Consider the following 13,182-nt stretch of genomic DNA (forward strand, 5'->3'; position numbering starts at 1 on the left):
GTTGTCGGTTATCGTCACTCCTAGGAACTTGATGTTTTCCACCCTCTCAATCTCAGCTTTGTTAATGTAGATGGAGGTGTGTTCTCCTCCCTTCTATTTAAAGTCAATCATCAGTTCATTAGTTTTGCTAACACTGAGAGGCTGTTCTCATTACACCACATCACTAAGCCCTCTATCTCCTTCCCGTATTCTGACTTGTCGTTGTTTGATATCCCTACCATGGTAGTGTCATCAGCAAACTTGCGAGGAACCTGTCTCTATACGATCTTTGAAGCTTTCACATCTTTCCTCAATTGCAGTGCAACATTCCAGTGCTTTAAAAAAGTTCTTCATAGCTTTCTTGCTTTTAAACTCTATGCCTCTATTTATGAAACCCAGGATTCTGCTTGCCTTGTTCATCACTTTTGCAACTTCCCCAGGTATCATCAATGATCTCTGCTCATTTAAAAAAAAGTTTCATGGCATGTGTACAATATTTTCAACACCAGCATTCATCCCTGCAGCACTTGAGCTGCGTTGTTTGTTCAGCCATTTTCGAGGGCACTTAAACATTAATAGCATTGCTGGGTGTCTCAAGTTGTCAAACTGGGTAAGATCTTAAGATATAGTCATTCAGCCCATTGTGTTTGCTCCACCCCATTATCCTGCCTTCTCCCATAATCTCGGATCCCCTTACCAATCAAGAACCTATCTATCTTTGTCTTAAAAATACTCAGGGACTTGTCTTCCACAGTCATCTGTGTCAATGACTTCCACAGATTCACCACCCTCTGGCTAAAGAAATTCCTCCTCATTCCAGGTCTAAAAGGGTCCTCCCTTTACTCTGAGGCTGTGCGCTCAGGACCCAGTCTCTCCTAGTATGGAAACATCTTCTCCATGTCCACTCTATCCAGGCTTTCAATATTCTGTATGTTTCAATCAGATTCGCCCTCATCCTCTAATCTCCATTGAGTACAGACCTGAAGCTCAACCGCTCCTCTTAAGGCAAACCTTTCATCTCCAGGATCATTCTTGTCAACCTCCTCTGGACCCCTCCAACCCACATCCTTCCTTAGATATGGGGTCCAAGACTGCTTATAATATTCTGAATGTGGTCTGACCAGGGCCTATGTAGCCTCAGCAGCATTGCTCTTGTATTCTGGCCTTCTCAAAATTAATGCCAACACTAAACCATGTGACTATAAGATATAGGTATAGAATTAGGCCATTTGGCCCATTGACTTTGCTCTATTATTGAATCATGGTCAATATTCTCCTGCCTTCTCACTCTGTAAGTCTTGATCCCCTTACTAATTAAGGACCTATCAATCTCTGTCTTAAATACACTTAATGACTTGGTAGATATATTTCCCTGAAGGAGTAGGTGTGATTTTTAGATTAATTTACATTTATTTCATCGTCACTATCACTGAGATGCGCTTTTAGTTTCAGATTTTATTGTTTCATTCAATTTTAATTTAAACCTGCGTCACCAGAACATTAATTGAGACCTCAAGATTACTAAACCAGAGCCATCCAGACTACTTAACTGCCCAGGAAAATGCTTGGAGGCTTTGAAGAGTGCAAAGTTGGTTACATTAATGAGGGGCACTAGAGTTCAGAAAGGTCTGTGAACTGCATTGTTAAAATAGCTTTTGTTAATTCAGTATGGCCTTCAACTTAACACACACAAGTTACATGAAAGAAATTTCTGCACATTTGTAAAACATCACATAGTGTTGTATACCTCTCAAGGCACAGATTGAAAATTCAGTTGATTGGTCCAGGAGTGAGATTTTTCATATATAGTATCAAAGGCAATCCCATTCAAAATCACAAAGCAATCATAACCATTATTCAGCAAGTCAATGTTATATTTAATTCTTGTCTAAAGATTTTACTTAAATATTCACAAGTTACCACATGATTGGAGCACAGTTCTACAGTTTTGTCCCTTCTTTTCTCCTCCACTGCAAGAGGAGAGATGAGGTGGTGTCATGTTACCGTTCTTTACTTGGAAGGACCTTTTGTAATTCTTACCATACTACTTGTAATTATGTCCTCAGAATAGCTACATGTGTACACTTCAGCCATCAGAGGAAATAATTTCACCTCACTTCCACAGATATCAAGACAACTTACATCACCTTTACAGCAGTGAGTGAAGACTTAGTATAGATTCCAAAATCTAATCCAGGATCTTTACCAGGTAGATATTGGTCAAGTAAAACTGCATAAAACTTATGTTGATACAATTTGTTTAGCTCACTTGTCTGCAAAAATACTTGGATTTTTAAAACACTTTTCAAGAACACCAGATGTCCCTAAATGGTTAACACCGCATCTTTCATGAAACATAAAAGAGCCACAAAGTTGTTGAGTAACAAAATGGGAGCCAAATAGCTAATATTTGGGTTACACAGAACGAAACTGTTATTTTTTTGTTCATCCCCCAGAACTGATAGATTGTAGCAGAGAGAAAGCCTTACCCTGTAGAACTGTAGGTTCAGCCAGCTGAGGGGGTGCCTGGGTGATCGGCTCAGGAGCCGAGGAGTCTCCCAGCCAAAAGAAAGAGTTCTCAGCAGAGGCAGGCCGCTTAGGGGAGGTAGGGGTGACTGTAGAGGGAGGTAGTGGTACAGAAGGCTGAGACATAGGGACAGTGGTATTTGAGAATGCAGGAGTGGTGTAAGAGGATGCCATTGAGAGAGGCAGATGAGATGGAGGACGAGGAGGTGGAGGTGGAGGTGGCGGTGGTGGTGTAGCTTGAACAGGATTTGAGGCTTGTTGGTGTAGAATATCTGGTGAGCTATTAATGCCAGTAGGTGATGGTGGCTTCTGGATTTGGATGGGAGTTGGAACAGGAAGAACTGGTCGAGGGCCTGTGGCTTTGGCAGGTGGACTGCTTATAACCACAGGTGGTGAAGGTGGAAGTGGGGAAAAATTAGTGGCAGACCAGACCACTGGTTTGGGCACTGAGGGAAGAGATGGAGGAGCACTGATGGGAGATGGTGGTCCAGGGGTTCGATGAACCGGACGGGGAACAGTTGCGTAATGGGGTAAGACTGGATGGAAGGCAGAACCAAGTGAAGTGGCAAAGCGAGATGCTGAGTGGCGTAAAGGTGGGGTTGGTGGGGTAGAATTAGATGAGGCTAGTGATGCATATTCTGAGACAGAATCAGATGAAGAGGGAGTGAATGATGAGACAGGGACAGCAGAAACAGCTTTTGTGTAAGGTGGGGGAGGAATTGAAGGGGGTTGACAGCTACTATATTCAGGAGGTGGTGTGTTGTATTCAAAAGATGAGGCTGGAAATGAAATGGATGCAGCACAAAAAGGACACAAGAGGAGAGAGAAAGAAGAGAAAAAAATATGGCTAATATAGTAATAAAATCAGTTGTGAAAGAAAACCATGTTTTAAAAAGCTGCAGTTTGCCTCATAGGACTGTCTTGATAAACCAACAGAAATGCTGACTCACTACAATCTACATCAAAGCAGCCTTAACAAAGTGTGCAACAAATAAAGCAAAATCAATCTCTGTTCACTAGAATCAAAATCTTGAATTCAATAGGGCACCTATCTGGTGCCAGACATTCCTATTTCACAGTTGCAGAACAGCAAGTTTAATAAGTTAAACTGGATCAAAATAATCCAGATTTCAACTGGTTAACTTTCACCCCCAGTAGTGGGAAGCTAACCCTTTCTCTACATATGCACAGTATTTTCTAAGTGCTTGCTCCTTCTGTTTTGGGTTTATCACAGATAAAACGCTGTAGATTTGACTGAATATTACAACTGGTATTTAAGTACAAAAACTTGGATCAAAGAGAGTCTGGATAAATTGATTCCTCCTATGTTTTCATATTTTTATATTAGAAAACTATATATAACTTGATTAGTGATCATCCCTTCTTGTTAAAATAAAGAATGCTGTCTCTCCACATTCAATTCTTGGTCAATGCCAAATTAGTCAATCTCAGTGGAGAAACCACTGCTGGGCAGTAGTGGCCTTATGAAGGAAATTCATCAGGTTTCCATTTCCTGATTAGTATTCAGAGATCCCATTTGGAAAATGCATATTTGAGTAGGCATTTGGTGAGAAATGAGATCAGACGTTTGTCAGTCTCCTCACCTGGGGCACAAACTCTGGGTTATAATTCTACGGACAATAGTTAGCTAAGTACCTCAGTCAAAATATCCAATCTTCATGCATAGGTAAGGTAATCATCATCAGGATCATAACTAAGATTAATGTGGTCACAACAACATCCAGACACTCAAGCACTTTCCAGCAGGAGTCACTGAGAAGTAATGAGGAACGAAGCACTGGCTGAGTTTTTATTTCCACTTTCAGGTACACTCAGGTTGAATGTAGTGTTCCTGCTGTGAGCAGCTGACCCAGCGAAAGTAAAGCAGGCACTTACTGGTCAGTTGAACTATAAAATTAATTTTAGTCTTTAGAATTGTTGACTTAGCAGAATTTTATATTTAATTTTTTTTAAATTCTAAGATTTCCCATTCCTGATCTTGTATGAATGAGTGAGTTTTGGAATTGTTCACAGCAATTAACTTAGAGCTTCACGTTTAAAAGTAATAAATGCGCCCCCCACTCCACGGCTAGTCCTGCGAGGCAAGCTGTAGGTAAATGCACAATTCAGAAGATAAATCAATATTAGCCAAGGGTAACCGTCATCCATTCAGTGAGACAACGAATCATCATCTTTCTAAACACAAATCAAACTTTAACACAGCTACAGTATCCCTTCAAGTGTTCAATTTAAAGATGCATAAGCACAATCTGATACTATTATTCCTCAATTTTTACTGTTTTAAATTTCAAGCTCAAGAAAGTTGTCTGATGAACTTCCCAACCAGAAATGCTTACAGTTACAATAAATAGTTTCTCATTGTGCATGTGAAATTTATATTTTCCAAAAGTTTATAATTCTACTAGAAATCTTATCATTTTTCTTTCAACTCTGCATAAGCCTCCTTCCTTACTTGACCAAACTTTATTTCTGCATTATGAAATATACCAAGAATGACTGAAAATCAGATATAGTACAAGTTATTTGATTGTTACCTGCACTGACAAATAATGATCGCAAACAATTTCCTTAGTCTTTTTAAAATTTTTTAGAAGCTGTGTTTTGCAGCTCTTTGAGTCTTAGAATCATGGAGGTCTGCAGCACAGAAGACGACCCTTCAGGACCATCGAGTCTGCACCAGTCAAAAACAGCTATCTAAATATTCTAATCCCATAGTCTCATATCTTGGCATAACAAATGTTGAACCTTCATGAACTGAAAAGAACTTGTTAAATTCTCTATGAAGATTACCCTATTTTAGAACACAACTGGATCTGAACAAACTTCACAAAACAGAGATATGAATCACTCTGGCAGTGAAAGTGCAACATTGCAACCAGTGGAATACAATATCATGGATGATATCCACATAACACAAAGCAGATTCAAATTCAGATGGACAATGTATTGCCCTAATGAGATATGGGCAAGATTTTGTATTGCAATTGAGATAAGGCTATTTGTACTCATTGTTATTATGGAATAAATCTGGAAGCGACTTCCAAAGTTTACATTTGATAAATTAAATCAGTTTCCTGATGAAGGGCTCTGGCCCGAAATGTCGAATTTCCTGTTCCTTGGATGCTGCCTAACCTGCTGTGCTTTAACCAGCAACACATTTTCAGCGGTTGTCTATAAATAACAACTAGTGAAAAAGATGCAGAAGAACAAATCTGCAGGGAATTTACAAAGAAATGTTGACATCATTGAGTACTACAATAGGTACTTCAACTACCAAATATGAGAGGAGTACTGCTATTGTAAGGGGCAGCGAAGGACAAGGGCTCCTAGATTGTTTTCAGCAGGGTCTCCGACAGCAATGTGTGTCTAGTCCAGAGGGATGCACTGATCTATGGAAATGAGGTGGGCTAAATGGATCAAGTGTCCGTGAGGTAATATTTAGGACACTCTAATCATTGTATCATCAGGTTCAGGTTGGTGTTGGAGAATGACATGCAACCAGAGTAAGTAAAATCATTTATTAGACAGCTCACTTCAATGGGGCAATAATACATCTGAGCGGGACTGACTGGAATGAGGGTGAAGAGAAAAACAGTAACTGAACAACAGGACACCATGAGTATTGTCGAGGTATATTCCCTCTAATGAGAAAGATAGGACAAACAAAACCAGAGTTTCCTGGATGGCAAAGGAGATAGAAGTTAACATTAAAAAGCAAAAAAAATGTGCTTATGACAAGGGTAAAGCCGAAAATAAAATTAAGATCGAACAGGAATACTAAAGGTTTAAGGGGTGATGAAAAAGCAAATAAGAGAAGCAAAGAGGAATTATGAATAAAGGAGATAACAAAGGGAAATCCCGAAGTCCTCAAGTGGCATATTAACAGTAACAGTGGTTTAAGTAGGACTGATCAGAGACCAAACAAGGTATTTATTCATGAGAGAAGCACTAAAAAAACTGCAGATGATAGAAATCTAAAACAAAAACAGAAATAGCTAGAGAAACGTAGTCTGTCAGGCAGCATCTATGGAAAGAAAGCAGAATTAATGTTCCTGATTTCAGGGCACTGGACTCAAAAATATTAATTCTGCTTTCTCTCCACAGATGCTGCCAGACAGGCTGAATTTCGCCCGTAATTTTTGTTTTTGTTTCAGGTTTACATGTGAAAGCAGGGAGCATGGCTGACGTGTTAAATTAATACCTTGCATCTACCTTTACAATACAAGATGCTGCTGCCCAAATAATAGCGACAGGAGAGGAAACTCTGTCGCTTTAGAAGGATTCAAAATTACTAAGGAAGAAGTCTTGGTTAGTTTATTGGCACTTAAGCTAGTCAAGGTACTGGGACCAAATGGGAAGCATCCATGGATTTTTAAACAAGTGAAGATAGAAATTGCAGGGAAACAGGCCATAAACTTTCAACCCTACTCTCGGGGAGGTGCTAGAAGACTTGGGAAAACTTCTAGAAACAATTATTTGTGATAGAGTTAATAGTCACATGAGAAAAGGTGGACTGATTAGAAAGAGTCAACATGGATTTCTAAGAAAAACATTTTTTGCATGAACCCGATGGAGGTTTTTTTTTGAACAAGTAATAGAAAGGATCAGTGATGATAATGCTGTTGATGTGGTATACATGGATTTTCAGAAGGCGTTTGATACAGTGCCAAGCAACAGACTTGTGAGAAAAGTTATAAGTCATGGTATTAAAGGGAGAGCAGCAACATGGATACAAAATTGGTTGACTGATAGGAAACAGACAGTAATGCTCAATAGATACTTCTTTGGGCACGAGGAAGGTTTGTAGAGGAGTTTTCCAGGGGTCAGTATTGGCACCCTTGCATTGCTTGCTATAAATTAATAATCTGGAGCTTAGTGCGCAAGAGACAATTTTCAAATTTCCAGATGACACTAAACTTGGAAGAATTGTAAACTGTGAAGAAGACAGTGTGGACCTCTAAAATGACATTGCCAAATTGATAGAGTGGGCAGATAAGTGGCAGGTGAGGTTCAATGCAGACTCATGTAAGGTGATGTACTTTGGTCAGAAGAACATTGAAAGCCAATACTAAATAGGGGGCAATTCTAAAGGAGTTGCAGAAACAGAGGGACCTGGCTCTTTAAAGGGGCAGGACAGTTGGAGAGAGCAGTTAATAAAGCTTTCAGTGTTTCTTGGCTTTATTAACTGAGGGCACAAAGTACAAGAGCAAGGGAGTGATATTGAATTTGTATAAGACATTTGTTAAATCTCAGCTGCAGTATTGTGTACAATTGTGGTACCACATTATGGAAAGATGTGAATGCATTGGAGAGAATGTCGAAGCAGTTGACAAGAATGGTTGCAGTATTAAGAAACTTCATTTGTGACGACAGATTGAACAAGTTGGGACTTTTCACCTTGGAGAAAAGAAGGCTCAGAGGAGATTTGATAGAGGTTTTCAAAATCATGAACGGGTTGGACAGAGTAGATAGGGAGATGGTCCTGCTCGTAAAAGAAAATTCCACTGCCTGGAAATGTGGTGGAGGGAGGTTCAACTGAATGGATGGTTATTTGGACAGAAATGGTGTGCAGGGATATGAGGAAAAAGTAGGTGATTGGCACTAGGGAGCAGAACCAGTGCAGGCATGATGAGTTGAAAGGCCTCTTTTTGCACCAAAACAATTCTGTAATTACCCCACGATAAGATTTGTCATTGAAATGAATGCATCAAGTTGTAGTAGTTAGCAACCAAACACACTAAGAGCACATGTATTCAGATGTAAATTATTTTAAGGCACAAGAAGTTAAAATTATGATTAAACATTCTCTCAGACTCTGAAAATTTAATTTGGCAACTATGGAGTCTCATTCATTCATGAATTTAGTATTATCAAACTTTCTAAAACTGAAAAAAAACTTTTATTTTACATTTTTCTCTCTTATTTATCTTAGCCATTTTCTTCTCAAGCTCTAATGCACCAATTATTCTATTCATCCCATTTTAGTTTCCTTCACTACTTTTCTTAATTTATCTCAAAATAAATACTGTAATTTGTACCTCCTTGTCTCAGCAATGATTCTTTAATCTGATCTGTTGCAGACCCTCATTATTCCTTGCCTTTTCTGATGACACCACTGTAGAGGGCGCCACGTGAAATGATTTAATAATACATACTGCCATTCAAAAGCACAAGAAACCGTCTATGGACAACTGTCAGCATGATGAATCACAACTGTTGCACCTTGTACCAACTGCAAAATCCCAACCATTCACTTAATAAAGGCCTACTCAGAAACAGTCTCACTTGCCAATCCCTTAACCTATTCAGTTACACATAAAATATTAAGCTTTGTAATACTGTCCCAAATCAAAAATAAAACTGTTCACATCATAAAATGAATCAAGCAAACATCCAAGTGAAATAGATTGGACAACAGGTCAATAAAAAGGGATACTGTAGCTTCAAATCTGATCAGTTTACTGTGACCAGTGCATAATGTATATTTACCTTTACATGTCACTTACCAGCTGACGACATCCTTCGTTCTAACTCCCACTCCAGCTGTTCCCTCTCAAGTTGTTCTTGTTGTTCTCTTTCTTGCCATTCCATTTCCTCTCTTTCTTGTCTTTCCCGTTCCTGTCTTTCTTGTTCCATACGCTCATGTTTTTCTCTCTCTTGTTTTTCACGTTCTACCTGTTCCTGTTCAAGCCTTTCCCTTTCCAATCTTTCACGTTCCATTCGCTCACGCTCCAAGCGTTCTCTTTCTAGTTCCTTCTGTCGTTGCTGCTCTTGCAGTTGTCTGGAACACACATTGGATGTTATGTCAAGGGAGAGTTATAAGCCACAAAACTGTAACATAATTTTCAGTACTAAGTGTTTGAATTCTACTGACCATTTTGTTCTCTTTTAAAAAAAATACATTATTTTGTCTTGACGCAAATTTTTCTCAAGTCTTTTGGTTGACTACAAAGATTTCCTTCTCTGTGAACTCTGTACTTTACACATGCACCAATGACTTCTGGAACAGCCAATCTTATAAAGTCCTTCACACCAACATCGGGGACTGGTACCAACATTGGCAGAAATGTTACAAAGGCAGTGGTTTAATTCTCAGAATCTCAGAAATACTACTGATCCTAAAGAATAGCATTCAGCAATGCTAAGGCTTCCCCAGTGTAAGCAAACTCCACACAGACAGACAGTCACCCAAGGCTGAAACTGAATCTAACTCTCAAGTGCTGTGAGGCAGCAGTGCTAACTACTGAGCCACTGCAATGTCCTTAATGGTAAAGTAGTTCAACTGACATATTCCAGAGGGAATTTAATGATTATTATTCACATAATAATGGGGCGGCACGGTGGCACAGTGGTTAGCACTGCTGCCTCACAGCGCCTGTAGACCCGGGTTCAATTCCCGACTCAGGCGACTAACTGTGTGGAGTTTGCACGTTCTCCCCGTGTCTGCGTGGGTTTCCTCCGGGTGCTCCGGTTTCCTCCCACAGTCCAAAGATGTGCGGGTCAGGTGAATTGGCCAAGCTAAAATTGCCCGTAGTGTTAGGTAAGGGGTAAATGTAGGGGTATGGGTGGGTTGCGCTTCGGCGGGTCGGTGTGGACTTGTTGGGCCGAAGGGCCTGTTTCCACACTGTAAGTCTAATCTAAAAATGTGGTACTGACCATACCGAACCAGCTCACATTGTAAATCTCGCATCACAGTGTCAAACATCAGTGGTGATTCTACAATTGCATAATCCTGAGTGTACAAAGATTTATGTTGAGGATTGTCAGTCGGGCGACAGATACTGATATACAGCACCCTGCTCTCTGCAGACAGAAAGAAACTGTATATGTCCTTGATTAAACTCAACAAAATAATTGACTACTTTTGGTTTATTACTCAGGACGATGCCTTGATCAATTAGAGTTGGCATGCCTGTGTGGTTTAAAACTTAGTCGAAGCCTGGCACTTAAATGTCAATCTTCATGAACAGGTACATTTGTAAAGATACCTTTTTTATTTTTCTGTAATTTTGATTGTGAACTGAAATGAGAAAATTGCTGTTTTAAAAACCAAGGAACCTGACACTCACTATAAGTGCTATTTACATTACTGTGAGCTCAGTGGAAGTGTCACTGGAGATGGGAAAAAAAATGAGTAAAAAAAAATGGAGATTCAGCCAGTAACAAGCAGCTGATTGGTTTGGAATTGGTGATTTATTGCCAATGACAGAGGCCTACAATCTGCCAATATCTATGTGATTGACTTCCAGGTAGATTAACAGCTCGTGGGTGTAAATGAGTCAGAAGGCATGAGATGTCTGGACAGAAAGGATCTGTCCATCTCTCTCTCTCATGTGAAAAACACATCAAATTGACCTAGAAAAACCACAAGTAACTCCTGCTATTTTATTCATTAAGGTACTGGGACTGGCCTTCCACAGTAAGATGTTTTCTATATTCCAGTTCTAAAATTTAGACATATGAAACAGTTCACTGTAATAATCTATCAGTTAATTTCAATTTCTAACTCTTCTCCACATCAATAATCAAGATATTTCAACATTGGTATTCCATTTAAATAAAAACCTCCAAACATTGTATGGTTTACTCCATAGTAATTATTAAAGTATCAATGAGGTGGTGAGGATGAGGGAGCTGGCAAGGGAACATGGTGCAGGAATCCATTAATATAGAGGAGGCTAGCATGGAGGCAGATAAAGTGAAAGGAGCCAGAGTGGAGGGAGCCAGTGAGGAGACAGACTTGAAGGAGCCAGCAAGGAGGTGGAGTGGAAGCAGCCAGTTAAATATACCTCTTTTGTCCATGTATGGATGAAGGTTACAATGAAATCTGGATCCCAGTGATCCAAGTGTTATTTGATATCACTGCTAAATATATTTTTTAGTATTTCAGCAATGATACAGATTAGACTACTGGAATTGTCCCAACTCACTGGGTTACTGCACTAGAAATCAAGACCCACTCATCACGGAGTCACAACAAATTACTCAATGAATGGCAGAACTAGAGGAAGCTGAGATGAACATAGGGATCTTAGGATTTTATTTAATTCATTCTTGGGATCTGACTAATCTGGCTAATCAGTATTTATTGCCCATCCTTAGTTCCCCTCAAGAAGGTGGTGGTGAGCTGCCTTCTTCAATCACTGCACTCCATGTGCTGTGGATTGACTCACAATTGCCTTAGGAAGGGAATTCTAGGATTCTGGCCCAACGGAAGTGCAGGAAAGGCAGTATATTTTCAAGTCAGGATGGTGAGTGGTTTGGAGGGAAAATTGCAGCTGGTGATGTTCCCATGTATTTGCTGCCTCTGTCCTTCTAGATGGAAGTTGTTGTGGGTTTGGAAGGTTTGTTCATAGATCCCTGAAGGCAGCAGCACAGGTTAACAGGATAGTTAAGAAAACATATGGGACATGTGCCTTTATGAGTTGTGGCATAGATTATAAGAACTGTACAGAACTTTGGTTTGGGCAGAACTGTACAGAACTTTGGTTAGGGCACAGATGAGTATACTGTAGAGTTCTAGTCACCATGCTACAAGAAGGATATGATTGTACTGGAGGGGGTGCAGAGGGGATTCACCAGGATGTTGCCTGGGTGGAGCATTTTAGCTGTGAAGACAGACTGGATAGGCTTGGGTTGTGTTCTTTAGTGCAGAGAAGGCTGAGGAGGGACCTGATTGACATGTGTATGATTTTAAGGGGCATGGACAAAGTGAATATGAAGCCCTGTCTAGGAGGGTAGGAGAAGTGGGAAACCACAACCTTTAAAATGAAAGCACTTGAAATGTCATGACATTCAAGGAATGTTCAAGGAACATTCAAGGCCAAGTGCTGGAAAATGCAACAAGCATAGATTCAAGTTGAAGGGTCTCTTCTATACTGCACAAGTCAGTTAGCTGGATAGCTCATTTGAGATGCAGTCATGCCAACAACATGGGTTAAATTTCCACACTGGCTGAGGTTATCATAGAGAACACTCTTTCTCAATCTTTTTCCCCTTGCTTGAGGCTTGGTTGGCCTCAGGTAAAAGTACCACCAGTCCCCACTCCCCCCCTCCCCACCCCCCTCTCTCTCTCTCCAATGAGACAGCACGCATAGAAATTTGGTAAGATTATGGCAACTTTGCTTTTCTGACTCAAAATGTAAAGATTCAATGAAATTACCAAAAATTTCAATTTGCCTCTGACTGAAAGGCACGTTGGATACAAGCAAACCTCAATAGGTTATTTTGGTAACAGTAAAACTGGCCTGCATTACAATTGTAACACTCATGACTTTAACAATAGTAAAAGAACAGATTTCTAACATAAGTATCTTAAACTTTACCCTTCTTAATAATTTCCACACAAAGACTAAAAGACAGTCAAAATACAAAGTGATTGGATAGAAAAAATGTCGGGGAAACACAGTTCCATATCAGCCACCTAAAATTACAAAATTTAGTTTTATAGTTTTAAGTTTATAATCCTCAATTCTTTGATGATGCCTCAATGTTATCTGCACAGTGATAAAGATTACAGTTAACTGGTTGATTGATTAAGCCTTGGTCTTTCTTTACCCTTTCAGTTTTAGAACTCTCTTTCAGCTCTCTCAATGTAGTTGTTTTCTGCTCTTTTGACAGAAAATTGGAGAACAGCAACTTTACGGAAAAAGAGGG

At 39.7% G+C, this 13,182-nt stretch overlaps 1 protein-coding gene across 1 annotated transcript in view; it reads right to left on the reverse strand.

Moving 5' to 3' along the window:
• enah (ENAH actin regulator) overlaps positions 1-13,182 on the reverse strand; it is a 397,680-nt gene that overhangs the window by 69,608 nt on the left and 314,890 nt on the right. The window contains exon 5 of the mRNA XM_060847991.1: positions 9,033-9,307. Within this exon, the coding sequence (XP_060703974.1) occupies positions 9,033-9,307 (275 nt within the window). The remainder of the gene's footprint in view (positions 1-9,032; positions 9,308-13,182) is intronic.

Source organism: Hemiscyllium ocellatum, chromosome 3 (assembly GCF_020745735.1).
Source record: "Hemiscyllium ocellatum isolate sHemOce1 chromosome 3, sHemOce1.pat.X.cur, whole genome shotgun sequence".
Taxonomy (NCBI): domain Eukaryota; kingdom Metazoa; phylum Chordata; class Chondrichthyes; order Orectolobiformes; family Hemiscylliidae; genus Hemiscyllium; species Hemiscyllium ocellatum.